Below are 18,099 nucleotides of genomic sequence, written 5' to 3'. Positions count from 1 at the left end.
AAAATTTTCAAATAGTGCTGCTCCAGCAGAGTTCTGCACTGAAATCCATTTCTATAAAGAGCAAACAGATTTTTCTATATTCAATTTTGAAATCTGACATGGGGCTAGACATGTTGTCAATTTCCCAGCTGCCCCTGGTCATGTGACTTGTGCCTGCACTTTAGGAGAGAAATGCTTTCTGGCAGGCTGCTGTTTTTCCTTCTCAATGTAACTGAAGTGCCTCAGTGAGACATGGGTTTTTACTATTGAGTGTTGTTCTTAGATCTACCAGGCAGCTGTTATCTTGTGTTAGGGAGCTGTTATCTGGTTACCTTCCCATTGTTCTTTTGTTTGGCTGCTGGGGGAAAAAGGGAGGGGGGTGATATCACTCCAACTTGCAGTACAGCAGTAAAGAGTGATTGAAGTTTATCAGAGCACAAGTCACATGACTTGGGGCAGCTGGGAAATTGACAATATGTCTAGCCCCATGTCAGATTTCAAAATTGAATATAAAAAATCTGTTTGTTCTTTTGAGAAATGGATTTCAGTGCAGGATTCTGCTGGAGCAGCACTATAAACTGATTCATTTTGAAAAAAAAATTTTTGCCATGACAGTATCACTTTAAATTGCCCAGCCAATGCTAGGACACTCGCACCGGGACTGAATACATCAGTCAGACGTCAGATTACACACACCGACGTCATGCACATTCGCTAATTATGTGCACCCGTCTGCCCCAACATTGCTGTTTGAACTGGGAGCTCCCTCACAGTGTGGGTGGTGTAGAGCTGATGGTGGGCATTTAAAAAAAAAAAATCACTACCGTTACCCCCAACCGGGCTCTATTAGCCCACACCTTTGGTTGGCAATAATATAATTTGGCAACAGGTGCCCTTTAAGGAAGCAAAGTTACTCTTGCACAGGGTTTCTCAGTGGCGAGACTTCAACATCTCCTCATTTGAGCATACATGTCTCATAGAAAATTAGAGACTAACTCATTTAAGTTGAAGCAGCAAAATACTTTGGCCTATCAGCAGCCAACAAGCCTTACTCCTATTCCAGCATTAGAAAGGCTGTTCCGACAAAACCTATGGTTCTGAACAGTCTAAAAGTTGGATGACAATGCTCTGAACTGAAATATTTATGAAAGCCTCTACTTTAGTTACAATCTGATTAGTAGGGTAAATATAGATTATTAAAATAAGAACTAGGAAGAAAGCCATACATTAAGTATGGATGGGATATGGAAACTATTACTCATGTATACATGTCAATATGCAAATATTAAATGATAGTAATTGATAATTACAGAGATACCTATAAATAATACTCTCATAAGGGAATATTAAACTCTGTACCGCCTACCAACCATAACAAAGCCATGCACAACTTCTCTACCATATAGATATGTGCAAATTAGCCGAAGAATGTAGATTTGGCAGAAATGGTAATTTCATTCATGAATAAACATCTTCAACAATTAGTGAGGCAAGCACACACAAGGATATCTCTCGCATGCACTGACAACAGTAATAAAAAGAAACGTATGTTTTATAACTTAGCACTTAAAGGTTCTCACTCATTTCTGTGCCGTTATCTAATCTAACCAATACAACTAACCATTTTAAGTCCTCTCCCTAACAAACTTCAAATGCTTCAATTCCTACCACGTTTTGCCACTCATTCAAAATGCCCACTGATTCATAAACTGCCTCCTTTGGACAAATCAATTTGCTTATTTCGTTATATTCTTTTCAGTCCAAGATATCTGGGGATGATAGATGGGGGAGGCTTTGGAGGCAACATTTGTGCCTGAGAACCACTTTCCCAGCCCCAGTCATATTTTATTTTTAAAATATAAAGACAATAGAAGGAGGAGAAGCGTGAAATGGGAATAGCAAGAAAAAAACATGGCAGAAATATGTGCATGTTTGTAATGGGAAGTGCAGAGTGATACTTTTTGCCCTATGTTTGGACACACTTTCTAAAATCTCATCTCCATTGAAACTCTGCTTCCAAAGATTGTGGGTAATTTCCCCACATTTTGTCACAATGGATTTTAGAACTGCCCAGAGAGAACTTCTAAACTCCACCCAAGCTCTTCCAAGATCACCTTCCCATCTCATCTTCTGATGCCAAATCTACCTGGTAATAGAAAAATCCACTACTAATAGAACTTACCAGTTTCTTCTTCTCGATAATCTGAATTAGAATTTGCTGTACACGTGCATTCCAGATGTTCCTCTAACCGCACAAGAACTTCTTTTAATTTGGGTTTCTTTCTTACATATTCTACTTTTGCCACCTATGGTTAAAAAAAAAAAAAAAAGAATGCATATATTTAGATAGAGACATATATTCTCATACTTAATGTAACCAGGTATCTTACTTTTGTTTTCTAAAAGATTAACTAGTATTAATGTCATAACTTTGCTATTGCCCATACACACGGCACAGTATTTTCTCCACCAGTTTTCCAGCCAGTGGGCCTCTATACCTTCATTTTGTATTTTTAATTTGTATTTGTCTAATGAACATATTAAGAACTGAACTTGTGATTCTTGTCCCCTTATCTTCTATAAAAAAAAGTCACTGATTGAGCATGTAGCTTTAGTCTTGCAAGAACCCAGAAGGGAACCTGAAATGTCACTTAAAGAGACTGCTATTACATAATGGTATCTTTCATAAAGGGCAAAGGCCTCAACAGCATGTTAAAACATGTATTTCCCTGTGCTGTGCATTATTCTACAGGCAAATTGAAGGATAATGTGTTCCTTTAATGCACCAGAAATGAAGGATAATGTGTTCCTTTAATGCACCAGAAATGTAAACACTATAAACAGTGAGTTTTTCAGATGAGGCATCTGTGGGTCATGCTCAATTATAAAGCTTGTTAAAGAAAAAAAACAATCTCAAATATGACCCTGCTGCTGGTGTTTTGACAAGAACAAAGTAGACCATGAAATACACATCTCCATTCAGACAGGATAATGCACTGTTAGTAGAATTAAAGTAAATGCTGATGTTGCTCTCCAAATTACATTTACAACACAAGACATTGTTTAGAAAATTAGATCTCTTTAACCTAGTATCACATGGGCAATTTACGTAGGTGCATCAATCTACTACTATTCCTGCTCCAAGGAAGACCAGTGACCGTTTTACTTTACACTGACTCGATTTCTGGCCAGAAGGTGAAGCCTCAAAGTTATTAACCGCTAACATCTTAGGAAAAATGACAGTGATTTGTCCAGTTGGCCCATGTGTCAAATGGATGGGGTGAGTATGAGGGATCCAAAATGCCTTCTTTCTATTGTTCAGGTTGTTTGTGTAAAGAGCATAAAGAATCACAGTTGCAAGAAGTAAAGTAGAGCAGCAGCTGCTGATGCCCCATGAACCAGCCAACATGTTGCATCAACAGGTGTAACTTTCAAACCTGTCCAATTCCTGAACCTCCCAGAATCCATAGTAGACTGATATCAGACAGGTTGGCCACCATACACATACCAATAGTCCAAATAAATATCATTGGTACATGTATGGCCATCTTAACAACCAACCTTCTCGAGATAGAAAGTGATGCACCTTTATATTGCTTAATAAAGAGGATATTACATCAGGGTTATGTTCCTGCAGGTATAAATGATAATAAAGCATCGCTGATACAAACCATATTGAAAAGAAGTTATTGTACTATAATTTTCCCTGGATAATTTTCAAAGAAAAACAAAATGTCACTCCAAAAACAGAATCCTACTATAATAAAAGAAACAGTTGTCTGGCAACAAAACTGTCCCTTTTAATGCCTACTTGCTGAGTTCCCTGAGGTTATTACATTATATTATCCTTCATTTTTATTGTGCCAACACATTGCACAGTGATTTACAGAGATTGCCCATTATTTACGTCAGTCCCTGCCCTAGTACAGCTTAAAGTCTAAGGATATCACAGACGCATCCCTTCAGAAGATCTACTCAAGGATGTTGGGAGTGGCTCACAGCAGCTGGAAAGAACAGGTTGCATTTAAGGAATATTAACACTTCTATTAAACTGAGCTGCATCTAGAATTCAGCAAATATATGTTCAGGGAATGCTCCCAATATATTATTTCTACAGAAGTCCTTTAAAAACACTGTGACAGAAAGTGAAATGTATTTATTTTTTATACCTGCTATCAGCCACAATCCCTTCCCAGACATTATTATCCCACCGCTACTTTAGGTACCATGTCTCCCTACTATACATAGTTACATCGGGTTGACAAAAGACAAAGTCCAGTTCAACCCCTCCAAATGAAAACCCAGCATCCATACACACACCTCTCCATACCTTCACATAAATTCTATATGCCCATATCTATACTAAGTATAGAGTTTAGTATCACAATAGCCTTTGATATTATGTCTGTCCAAGAAATCGTCCAAGCCATTCTTATAGTCATTAACTGAATCAGCATCACAACATCACCCGGCAGTGTATTCCACAACCTCACTGTCCTGACTGTGAAGAACCCCCTACGTTGCTTCAAATGAAAGTTCTTTTCTTCTAGTCTAAAGGGGAGGCCTCTGGTACGGTGATCCACTTTATGGGTAAAAAGGTCCCCTGCTATTTGTCTATAATGTCCTCTAATGTACTTGTAAAGTGTAATCATGTCCCCTCGCAAGAGCCTTTTTTCCAGAGAAAACAACCCCAACCTTGACAGTCTACCCTCATAATTTAAGTCTTCCGTCCCTCTAACCAATTTAGTTGCACTTAGTCTCTGCACGCTCTCCAGCTCATTTATATCCCTCTTAAGGACTGGAGTCCAAAACTGCACTGCATACTCCAGATGAGGCCTCACCAGGGACCCATAAAGAGGCAGAATTATGTTTTCATCCCTTGAGTTAATGCCCTTTTTATGCAAGACAGAACTTTATTTGCTTTAGTAGCCACAGAATGACACTGCCCAGAATTAGACAACTTGTTATCTACAAAGACCCCGAGATCCTTCTCATTTAAGGAAACTCCCAACACACTGCCATTTAGTGTATAACTTGCATTTATATTATTTTTGCTCAGGTACAAAGAGGCCCAAACAGCCCCCGCCAGCCCACTAAATACTGACTTTCTATGGGACCTTATAGCAGCCCCTCTGGCATTTGCCAGAACCCACAGATTGCCAGTCCGGGCCTGCTAGAGACGTACAGATATCGTACGTAACATTGTTTTGTACATCACCCAGGGTTTACTGCTAAAGTGTTAGATCCAAGTAGAATTCTATTGTTTCCACCTGTATATCTGACGATTCAGCTCTATGGGGGGAATTCACAAAAGTGTCGGGAACGGAAAAATGTCTTTAAAATGTCGTAGAAAGCATTTCTCCGCCAGTTTTCCGACATGTGCGACACTTTTGAATTAGTGTCGTTAAAAGTGGGCGTGGTTTTTTCGGCGCCACTTTTCCCGACATTTTTATGAATTACTTGTAAACTCATTTTTTTTACCGACAATTTTTCAGACACTTTAGGCTCTCCAAAATGAAAATGTCAGACAAATTGTCGTTTAAAAAGTCTTGGTAAATGTCGTTTGTACGATGAAAAGATATACGACATTTTAGAAAATTGTCAGACTTACGAGACATTCAGAGATGGTAACATTTGCCTTTGTGAATTTGCCGTACGTACGACATTTTACAAATTTGTCGACCGCCACTTCTGGGTTACTTTTTTTACCGACACTTTTGTGAATTCCCCCCTAAGTGTCTGTACTGAAAACCATATGGCCACCTTAAGGCTTCATGCAGAAGCAAACGTAAAATAGATTTCAGTGAGGGCATCAATGGGAGGTACGAACTGAAAACACTGTCAATAGCAGCGTCTGGGTCTTTGATGTAAACCAGAGCTGCACAATGCAGACAATGTGAAACTACTGTAACAGAGGCACACCAGATTAAGGAAGAATACCATATTCCTAAAGCATTTTACTTTGACATCCTTGTTTCAATGTCATATTTAACAGAATAACAAACCAATAAAATGATAGCAGTAAGCAGATGAAATAACTGACCTGATCTATTTTTGAGTTATCCTCTATAGCCAAGTTATAGGTAATCCCCAAAATCTAATATCCAAACCTTGGTTTCACTTTTTACTAATTCACACGATGGTGAAGGAATATATGTGAAGCTTAGCTCTCAGTCACAGCCCTTTCTGTCAACAGGACACAGAGCCTAGTTTATTAGTCGTGCAAACAAAAGTCCTATAGTGAGACAGTGGCAGAAAAAAAAAACCCAATTTCCAAGGCTGTCAGATTTCCACTGAGGAAGTCAAAGGCGTCCGTGACAAGCAAGAAAGCGCTTGCAAAAAAAGGGTCAGCTTTGGGTCGAAGTAATATGTTTTAGTTTCTTTTATCATGAATTCCCTCTGTTAATGTTTTTCAACACGCTGGATAAATTTGACTCATCCAGCATGAAAGACCAGCTAATCTGTAAAATGCTAGAAGATGAAACGACGATTAAGACTTCTAACTAGAGGTAAAAAGGCTGACGCTTCAGTGGATCCGTAATTATCTGGCTAAGCCCAGCCTTTAAGTCTCAAGCAGAAAAATGAACTTATTATGTGATCGACTTATATTGTAAATGGAGAAAAGAGCAAGATATTAAGAATTTTAGGCAAAAAAAAAATCCAGCATACATAAATCACTACATCCGTTCAATTAATAATAATAATAATTAGTGCCTGGTACGAACTCTTTGAAAGTGAGCTGTCGTGGCAACATGTATTGGGTCTGCAATTCCAACATCTCTCGTTTATTAGTTAAATTGCATCCAGCGGAATTTATACTTTTGATATATGGTCATTATCATGTATGCGATGTTCCAGGGACTGCTATTCCTCAAAATAGTTTATGGTAATTATACACTTCTTCCCATCTTGGCCAAGTTTAAGCCGATCACCATAAAAGGGACTTTGTTTTTCTTCTCATTTTCATGGAAATTTCTAATAAGTGGTACTTTGATTAGATAATAAGTAATTTTGACTTCATGTAAAATATATTGCCAAACTATTTGAAGTCATGGGTTTTCCCCTTCTCACAGTACGAGGGGGGGGGGAGGAAGAAACATTCTACATTCTATAAAGCACTGTTTCTTAAACTCTTGGCCTGGCTGCCCTTGGGCGGTTCAGGGCCTTGGTTCATGAGACCCAGATTTAAGAACAATTATGGATATATACGGGGATAATACTTACCTTCAACACTAGATACTCCTAGAAGCCCTTCTTGAGGGTTATTATAGCAAGATTTTGGGTGAACACATATTTGATGTTCTGTTTATTAATTGAAGTATGGCTGAATGGCCGATAAAGCATTGTTTGCAAAGGTCTGTAACCTAATTTATGGAGACCCTGGTCATATTGTGGACCTTAAAGTGGATCCTTAACCAAGTAAATCTAAAAATCTCCTGCTTTACAGAAAAGAATTCCAAGACACAATTCAGTCTGAATTTGTAAAACAAAATCCAATTTAAGAGCCACTGAATTTATGGAAGCCCATAGTTAGGCATCCCTGCCTTACAGCACATTAAAGATATAGGTCGCTTGACTTGCAGTTTATAAAACCAGCAGCTAACCCTGCGCTCTTCCTCCCTGCCCTTTCACCCCTACCAATTACCAACAGATAAATCTCTATTGTGCAACACTATCCTGCTGTCTGTCAATGCAGTCATAAGAAAGGGTCGCAAGGTTGGCCACAACAATGTCAACACAGGAGATCTGGTGAGGTTCTTTGTGCAGCAGCCTCCCGAAGTTTATTTACTTTTTCTTCCTTTAGCAGGAAAGGTGCATGAAGAGCCGAGTAATAAGACCTGATCAGACCAATTGCATTGGGTTCAGTAAATAATCACTAAAGGCATGAGTACATTGTTCAACTGTTAACAGATGACTCAACAGTACTTTCTAGATAGCTTTATTTGAAATATTCGGTAATGCTGAAAATGCATCCAAAAAAAATATATTTTTAGCTTTAACAGCTCCCAATTCAGTTTGCCCTGCAGTTATCCAACCAATGGCAAAAGGGACTCTTTTGCAACTACAAAGCTAAAGATCCAGCTTATCCATAAACATGAGTGTTTGTTGACACAGATTCAGGTGAGGTAGCTGCTTAGATGGAAATGTTAATGAGAGGTTGCACTTAAAGGCCAATTAAAATTCTGTTTTGTGAGAATCGTCCTCTCCTTCAGGTAAGGATCACTTGTTGATGATAATGAAAATCTACCCAAGTAATTACTCCAAGATTATATTGTCTGTTGCTTTCAGAACATTCAGGACTGTTGCAGGTTGGGGTTTCAAAAATAAGCATAGTTTGTGTGTCCATCCACTATGTACATAAGGAGGCTTATTAAAATTTCCACTTAAACACAGAATGGGTCATTTATAATTTTCACTCTGTATTTTTTACTTAAACCTGGCTATACGCAGGCCAATAAAGCTGCCTACTAGGTTCCTCTAAACAAGTCATCCTCAACTAGTGGCTCAAGGGCAACATGTTGCTCACTAATCTCTTGGATGTTGCTCCCAGTGGCCTCAAAGCAGGTGCTTATTTTTGAATTTCTAGCTTAGAGGCAAGTTTTGGTTGCATAGAAACCAGGTGTACTGCCAAATAAAACCTACTGTAGGCTGCTAGTCCACATAGGCTCTAAGATATAGCCAATCCCAGCCCTTATTTTGTACCCCCAAGGAACATTCTGCATGCTTGCTGAAAATCAGCCATGTGGTGATCGGGCAGGTTTAAAAATCCAGTTGGACCGCATCGCTTTGTTGATGTGGTCCTTGGTCCAACCACCTGAATTCTCGCCACTGTGATCCACCTCAAGGTGGCCATATCGGGGAGAGATCTCTGCAAGTATGGCCTGCTTTACTTTGCACATTTGAAATTCTGTACCATCTCTAGAAAGCATGATAAGAGGTATATCATGGCAGTTCATGAATATGTAATACCTAAAGTTTTCCTGAACACAATAGACCGGGTGAGGCTTTGTTTAAACAGGAGATATATAACACTAACTGCAACAGAAACCAGCACTTACACATCAAATTAAAAAAAAATGATTACAAGTACTGAATAAAAATAATTTTCCATTATCTGTGTTAATGGTCCTTTAACCCAATACAGTACAGGTTCATGGACAAAAATACATCAACATTTAAATATATACACAAATATATATATATATATATATATATATATATATATATATATATATATATATAGTTATCAAAAAAAGTCCAGACAACTTATCTTTGTGAAGAAAACGAAAATTCTTTATCCAGCATACATATGCATGAATATGCAACGTTTCGAAGCTCCCGCTTCTTTATCAAGCAATCTAAGTTTACAATGATTTCACATCCTTATAACAGGTTACAGCTTATAAGGATGTGAAATCATTGTAAACTTAGATTGCTTGATAAAGAAGCGGGAGCTTCGAAACGTTGCATATTCATGCATATGTATGCTGGATAAAGAATTTTCGTTTTCTTCACAAAGATAAGTTGTCTGGACTTTTTTTGATAACTATAAATTGTGTCCTTAATTGGACTAAAGTAACAGACTGGTGCATACTCCACTCCATTTTGTTTGGATATATATATATATATATATGTGGGTCCCTCGGGAAGACTGTGAACCATCAAAATCCCATGAAGGACCACATCCTAAATGCATACTTTCATTTGCCCAACTATGCAGAGAAGAAGAGTAATGCACACAATACTCATTCACTCACTTCAACAGTATCATGAAGACTGTAACATACACAAAAACAAAATCACAGTTACAGATTTTGCCACCTTGGTAAACAAGTGCAGGTAGGAAGGCTCATATCTGCAGACACACACTGGCATTTACTTGCAGGGACCCAGTACACCAACATCTCATCTTTCATTGAGTTAAAATCTGTGCCAGACCTATACTAGCCAGTGTTCCCCTGCACTATCTGCTTATTTAGACCAGTCTGACCTTCTAGAACAGCAATAATCTGTGCCTAGTGACCCAGTGTGAAAGCGATGAGGTTTATAGAGAGTGTCTATTTGTTCTAGATACCCGTGGAAACTCCAGATTAAAGGTCAGTTGGGGTGAAATTAGGAGTAAACACGTATGAGCTATCCAAGCTAATTCTGCAACCAGGGCTGAATGGCCTACACAGCAGTGTTTTCATATATCTACAATCTTGTTATGATCTAGTGGGGGCACTGAATAAATGGTGGAAAGCATGAACTTGAACAGTCCAAATCCTGCTGTTCTAGAGTAAAAATGAAAAGTACAGCTACTAAACTCTGGTGTGACGATTTACTGGCACGAATAGCCTTTCAAAAGCTTCTCATCCTACCTATCAATCTTATTTCACTGGTCGATACATTTGGATAACAGACACCAGTGATAGTTATATTAATGATTGAAAAGTGCCTTGCAACACATTAAGATGAGTAGCTAGCAGTCAGGTAACCCACAGGGCAGTTATAATGCTGGATGGGCACATATGACTGCTATGCATTGGAGGTGCTACAGCCATCTTTTAAAAATTGATGGTCTACCATTGAATTTGCTTTGGTTGTTTTTTATCTCACTATAGACTTGTGTCAAAAATATAAATAAAAATGTGAACCAAATGTTGGTGTGCAGTTCCGTTTAGGTTGGCAATGGGATAAGCAAATGAGTTACTTAATCAGACTTTGGGTGAATCATGGCTTGTCATTTTATGGTGGTATTTAAGACATGCAAGAAAATACAAAGGACGGACAAATTTACTATATTATACCCTTGCACTGTGAATAGACAGTTCATTTTGGCCTGGGTTAGTAGCAGGGTTAGTACAACACATTTCCTAAAACTGGACAAGAACTCAAGAGCACCAAAAGTACAATCCAACTCCGACATTGGGAGTCACGATTTATTTGAGCAAATGCACACCTGGTAGATTGCGATTCAGTGCAAGAAAAATCAAATGTTTCATCTAAAACCTCTTCCACAAATGCTTAATCCGCCTATGCTTAATCCATAGATGAGCTACAATGAACCAAGGAAGATACCCTAAAAGTTGCTAAGAATTATACCTCCCCGGAAATTACAATGGTAATGCCCATGTCAGCAAGAGCTCCTCATTAAGCAAGCTGTACCCTGAAAGGCATAATTAATCCAAGGAATACTGCACCATTAATGTACTTTTTTCTTTGTACATGCAGCAATTCCAAAGAATTTATTTAGGTTTCCCCAACAAGAACCTCTAATTATTGGGACTGTTCTCTGTACTTGTGATCATCACTCTCTTGTTATTGGCTACACTTGAAAGGTATTTTTGTACCTTTCTCCACTGCTGGTTCTGACTCCGATTCCCACAATGCCTTGCATGCTTCCTCACAGGTCTGTCAATCAGTTGACAAGAGTCGGAACAAGCAGAACAAGAGTCAGAACTGTATTTCACTTTAAGAGCAGAGACACACGTGGAGATTCGGGGAGATTAGTCGACTGGTGACAAATCACCTCTTCTTCGGACGACTATAATCTCCATGAACTGCCTTTCCGCCGGCTAGAATCTAAATCACCGGTGGGATGGCACACGGAGCATTTCATTTTAGGAGTTGCTTCACAAGGGAACTTCAGGCGACTTCGGAAAACTAAGCTGTCTGAGTGCCATCCCGTCGGCGATTGAACAGTAAGGAAGTTCTGGGAGATTAGTCGCCCAAAGAAGAGGCAATTTGTCACAGGTCGACTAATCTCCCCGAATCTCCACGTGTGTCTCTGCCTTTAATGGAGGACGTCTATCAAGCTTTTTTTTTTTTCAATTCTGCTCTATGCTGTTTAATAGAGCTATGTGAGGGCAATTTGTTATTAAGCTTTACTTTCCCTTTAAGTAGCTATGGTGGTAATTAGGCCTTTGAAATAAATAAAGTCCTCTTTGTCAGCCCAGGGCATAATATTTAGTTAGACATCTTAGTCTGGCTTGCTAGCATTATCTTTTATTGATCTCCAGATAGAAATACCATTTCCTCGCTGCTGCTGCCTGCGCTATGAGCTCAGTACCTTGGTCTCTTAAAAAATAACTGCTGCTATTTTAAAATGAAAATAGAGGCCTTGATAAAAGCTAGACATCGTGCAAGCTAAAAAACAGTCCAAGAATACTCCATGACGGCCACCAATATATAGCACTTTTTAACCACATCCTGCGTGACCCTTACAATTTGCTAACTGACGACACACTAAGACATCCAAGTCCCAAAGTCAGAGTTAGAAAATGCTGCCTTTCAAACAGTCGTCTGCATCAAAGGCCTACAAAAGGGCACCGCTCTGGGCCGCAGCACACACTGTGCCCATTGTTCCACAGAGAGCTGATGTGGTTAGCATGAAAGTTCAACAATTACGAGCCTTCTCCTTCCATCCACTTTAACCTCCTGCCCTTCTACTTGACTTAAACGCTTGCTTGTTCCAAGCCTTCAAATATTTTTGCAACCCAGAGAGGCAAATACAAAAAAAAAAAATCAGTAAATGGAGTAAAGCGTGGGTCTGAAATCTGTTCAAACAGAGGAATTATCACTTTAGTACGTTATGAGACCAAAAGCCCCTTTTCTTAGTGCCAGCTGATACAGTACAGAGCAGCAAATCGCCTTAAAAGGGAAAGTATCCTTAAAGGGATACTGTCAAAGTGAATCAGTTAATAGTGCTGCTCCAGCAGAATTCTTCACTGAAATCCATTTCTCAAAAGAGCAAACAGATTTTTTTATATTCAATTTTGAAATCTGACATGGGGCGAGACATATTGTCAATTTCCCAGCTGCCCCTGGTCATGTGACTTGTGCTCTGAAAAACTTCAATCACTCTTTACTGCTGTACTGCAAGTTGGAGTGATATCATCCCCCTCCCTTTCCCCCCCAGCAGCCAAACAAAAGAACAATGGGAAGGTAACCAGAAGGTAACACAAGATAACAACTGCCTGGCAGATCTAAGAACAACACTCAATAGTAAAAACCCATGTCTCACTGAGACACATTCAGTTACATTGAGAAGGAAAAACAGCAGCCTGCCACAAAGCATTTCTCTCCTAAAGTGCAGGCACAAGTCACATGACCTGGGGCAGCTGGGAAATTGACAAAATGTCTAGCCCCATGTCAGATTTCAAAATTGAATATAAAAAAATCTGTTTGCTCTTTTGAGAAATGGATTTCAGTGCAGAAGTCTGCTGGAATAGCACCATTAACTGATGCATTTTGAAAAAAACATGTTTTCCGATGACAGGATCCCTTTAAGTAAGCAAAACTAGTTTTCTTTCTTTAGAAAAACCTGGTCAAGGCTTGTTCTGCATAATGAGCATCATCTAGTTACTGAGAGGTGAACACACTGCCCTACTGCTTGCTCTGCCGGCACTGTGTGTGGTCGACCTTTATCCGACTTCAACTTTTAAAGTGGATGTACACCGAAAAAGGACACTAGAAACAAATGTAAACCATAAGTCTGAAGTTAGGGTCTCCAGGTAGAAAAAGGGATTACTCACCACAAGAGGGAAGAGGCCCAGGTGCACAGCCCTGTGCCCTCAGCACAGGGAGAGAACAATCCGAAAAAAGTCTTTGGAGCAGGTACTCAAAGAAGGCAAACTTCCACCAGGCAATTAGTTCAAAGTGAAAAGAGTTTATTGCGTGCACAGCCTTACACGTTTCGTGTCATAAACACTTAATCATAGGCTTTGATACAAATGGTTTTGGTCCTCACACACCCTGCCCACAAGGCTATACAGGGATGCCTGGTGCACACAGGTAGAGGTCCGGCCACCTCCCAATGGTACCTCGAGCAAAAAAATCCAATGGCACACAGGACTAAAGCAACACCTTAAGTGTTTATTGCGGAGTACGGTGCAATGTTTTTTGGGGCGGAACCCTGCTTGGCAAAGGGGCCCGCCCCAAAATGTTGCACCGCACTCCGCAATAAACACTTAGGGGCAAATTCACTAAGATTTGTAGTTGCGCCAAGCATAACTTCGCCGCACTTCGCCACACTTCGCCAGGCGTAGTTTCGCCAGTGCTCCGCAAATTCACTAAAATCTGAAGTTGCGCTCAGGGGTAGCGTAAGGTTGCGAAGTTGCGCGAGCGTTGATTCGCTAAGCGAAGATACGCTAGCGATGGTTAATTAGCATACGGCGCCAAATTCAAATTTCAATGGAGGAATATGTAGCAGCACTACAAATGCCTGGGAAACCTTCAAAACATCAAATAAAATTTTTATTTTGCCCTACACATATGCCTACTGTATAGTTAAGTTGCCATGAGTTAGGAAATGTAGGGGGGAAGGAGGGGAGCCCCAAAAAAAATTTCGATCTTTTTCAGCCTATCACCAATAATATAGAAAAAACGCCAGCGTTTTTTGGGACTTAGAAAAAATTTTAACTTTTTTTGAAGAAATTCCTATCTACTCTATTGCGCTTCGCCTGGTCTGAGGTGGCGAAGGAAGTCTAGCGTAAAAGGTAGCGTTCAGAACAATGCGCGCGTTAGTGAATTTGCGTAGTTACGTCCGTTGTGCAAATTCGTGAATTTGCGAAGCAACGAATTGACGCTAGCGTTAGGCGCTTCGGCGCTTAGTGAATTTGCCCCTTAAGGTGTTGCTTAAGTCCTGTGTGCGCCATTGGATTTTTTTGCTCGAGGCACCCAAAAAGGACAAGCATGAATTGTAGCCAGTGTCAGACTGGGGCACCAGGGGCCCACCAAATACCATAGGGTCCACTATCCTCTTCATCACTTCTCTTTACATACTATTATCTAGTAATAGTAATAATGGCCATGGTACAAGCACACAAGGCAAAAAGTTGGGTAAGAAGGTGGATCCACTGACAACTAGGTCCTGCAGGCGTTTTCCTGGTATCACATGGTCTATCAGTGACCCCAGACCATCCTCCTTCCACATTCCCACAGCTAACAGAGCAGAATGTATATTCTAAAGTTGCTTAAAATTACAACTTTGTAAAAAATAATTCAGGTTTACATACCATACAACATTTGTTTTGAGCCTGTGATAGACTGTGATAGCTGGACTTTTATAGCAGACGTACAGCACATAACTGTTTATGGAGCGTCCATACTGCTTCCTCTATTGAAGTAGTCTCTCTGATCATGTCAGTTGAGTCCATATTATGAAGGAAAGCAGTGTGCATGCATTCTTTACCTTGACACTCCTGTGGTGTATCCTTGATGGCTGGCACTTGACACTGCTGGTGTTGCAGCATCCCGTGCATCGTTTCACCTCCACGCATGGAGGCCAGATCAGAAAATTGGCAGATGTTGGATCAATTTGGCTACGAGGTATCTCGTATATAACAGTTCTTGTTTTACAGATAGCAGGGACTGCTTCTTCTGTCAAAGAAATGGGGAAAAAGATCATTAGTATTGTCTACCTGACAGTAAAGCAATGCAATTGAAAGTACTGCAATTGGTAAAGCAACTTCCACTATACATTGAGCATTTTCATAGGTTTTAACGTTATTTGCAAATGCAAACTATGTTCATCTCTTTCTGTCCTTTCGGTCTGAATCTTAAAGGAGAACTAAACCCTAAAAAATGAATATGGCTCAAAACGCCATTTTTTATATACTGAGCTAATTGCACCAGCCTAAAGTTTCAGCTTGTCAATAGCAGCAATGATCCAGGACTTCAAACTTGTCACAGGGGGTCACCATCTTTGAAAGTGTCTGCTCAGTGGGCTGGAGAAGCTAAGCTTAGGGGTCGTCGCAAATTATTAAGCAGAAAATTAGGTTTTATCTATAATATAAGCTGATGCTACAAGGCTGATTCTAATACGAATAGTGCTGGTTTCTGTGCCGACGTGTAATAATTATCTGTATTAATTACTAATCAGCCTTATATAGTGACATTCATATTCTATGTGTACTGTATATTGTGAGTGGGTCCCTAAGCTCAGTAAGTGACAGCAGCACAGAGCTTGTGCAGTGAATCAGCAGAAAAGAAGATGGGGAGCTACTGGGGCATCTTTGGAGACACAGATCTTTACTGCTAAAGGGCTGTGGTTGTCTTGGGCTGGTACACAAACCCAAAACATATTTTACAACATTTCTGGCTACTTCTTTAGTTAAACTTAAGTTCTCCTTTAAACCATTGCAGCACGAATCCGGGTACATCCAGGTCAGCTGGCTTCTGTTACACTTTTTCAGTAGTTGGAACAAATTAAAGTATAGAATGAATTTCAGGAAGGTGCTTAGTATTATATTTTATTTCATTATGCATATTTTCCCTTTAAATACTCTAAGACAATAAAGCTTTTATCCTATTAATATGTATTAAGCCAACAGAAAAAACACTATGTCTATTTTCCATACACACTGTCTGCTAATCCTGCCTGCACCACCTGTTCCACATACTACTCGAGTTCATGAGTCATCCCTGCACCTGCCTGGAATTCTAGCTATGCAATATGTCCCCGCTTCTTCTTCCTATATATACTCTCAATAAGTGTGAATTGGAGTGCACATGGTGTGTAACAGGTTTGCATCTTGAATTATCCATGACACATACGATCAGAACAATACTCAGCAGTAAATAAAGGCAACAAAAGGGGTCTGTTCCCATGTCAATATTAGGGAAAACAGAGTAGTAAAGAGTTAAATATAAACACTGATATATCGTTTATCTCCTATGGTGGCCTTTATTTTTATTACCAACAATAACAGTTGATTTAGTTGGGGGTCCCAGCTTAAAGACCAGCAAGAAGTGTGGTAAATGTATTCCAGTACATAGAAGTTCCTAAAATCTCTGCCTACCACCACATCCCAATGGCCTGACAAAAATCGGAAACTGCATAACTGTATCCCTTGCCCTTAAAGGGATACTGTCATGGGAAAAAACTTTTTTTTCAAAATGAATCAGTTAATAGTGCTGCTCCAGCAGAATTCTGCACTGAAATCCATTTCTCAAAAGAGCAAACAGATTTACTTATATTCAATTTTGAAATCTGACATGGGGCTAGACATTTTGTCAATTTCCCAGCTGCCTCAAGTCATGTGACTTGTGCTCTGATAAACTTCAATCACTCTTTACTGCTGTACTGCAAGTTGGAGTGATATCACCCCCTCCCTTTTCCCCCCCAGCAGCCAAACAAAAGAACAATGGGAAGGTAACCAGATAACAGCTCCCTAACACAAGATAACAAGCTGCCTGGTAGATCTAAGAACGGCACTCAATAGTAAAAACCCATGTCTCACTGAGACACATTCAGTTACATTGAGAAGGAAAAACAGCAGCCTGCCAGAAAGCATTTCTCTCCTGAAGTGCAGGCACAAGTCACATGACCAGGGGCAGCTGGGAAATTGACAAAATGTCTAGCCCCATGTCAGAATTCAAAATTGAATATAAAAAAATTGGTTTGCTCTTTTGAGAAATGGATTTCAGTGCAGAATTCTGCTGGAGCAGCACTATTAACTGATGTGTTTTGGAAAAAAAAATTTTTTGCCATGACAGTATCCCTTTAACAAATGCAGCTGAGAAAACAGCACAGAGAAATTAACATAATCACAGCCAGAACTGTTTTAAATATGTATCCATAATACCCCCCATTTCACAAAACAGGGCTTTGTAAGCAATAAAGTCCATTTCCTTTGGGAACCAAGCACTCGGATGACCTTATGGTGAGAACACACTAATTCACCAAGGGCATCTGCTTACGTAACATTAAACCTGATAATGTATTTGTATATTTAAGCTCCGGGACATTTACTAACCCAGGAGCGAGCAGATACGCGCCTTCTACATTCCGCTTCCATATTATTCAAATATGGAAAATTGACCATTTCATAATAGTTGATCCTATAGGAATATGCATTTTGAAAGACACAAATATACCTGCACAAATACGACTCCTGAAACAGCTTTAATTGAAGCGAGCTGAGTAATAGACCGGAGGCGAACAGAAGAGACTGACTACATTGTTTCAGACCCAGACAGCAGAACAGGATAAAGAAATGCTGTTTTCAACTGCAATAGCAAATCATCTTTAAATCAGTGAAAAAGTGTAATTGATGTTTATTAGAAAGTTGCTTCAAATTAGATTTTTCTTCCATTATCCTTAATAATACAGAGAGCCCTTTAAGGTTAGGGCTA

General features: G+C 39.6%; 1 protein-coding gene across 3 annotated transcripts in view; it reads right to left on the bottom strand.

Annotated features, from left to right (window-relative positions):
- Window positions 1-18,099, bottom strand: part of pdgfa.S (platelet derived growth factor subunit A S homeolog) — a 38,672-nt gene that overhangs the window by 6,622 nt on the left and 13,951 nt on the right. For all 3 annotated transcript variants that reach the window (XM_018237304.2, XM_018237305.2, NM_001087835.1), the window contains 2 exon segments: window positions 15,155-15,342; window positions 2,162-2,285 (listed from right to left, as the gene is read on the bottom strand). In XM_018237304.2, coding sequence (XP_018092793.1) covers window positions 2,162-2,285; window positions 15,155-15,342 — 312 coding nt within the window.

Source organism: Xenopus laevis, chromosome 9_10S (genome assembly GCF_017654675.1).
Source record: "Xenopus laevis strain J_2021 chromosome 9_10S, Xenopus_laevis_v10.1, whole genome shotgun sequence".
In the NCBI taxonomy this organism is placed as follows: domain Eukaryota; kingdom Metazoa; phylum Chordata; class Amphibia; order Anura; family Pipidae; genus Xenopus; species Xenopus laevis.
The sequence above is the reverse complement of the archived record's forward strand: the minus strand, read 5'-3'. Positions and strand labels throughout refer to the sequence as shown.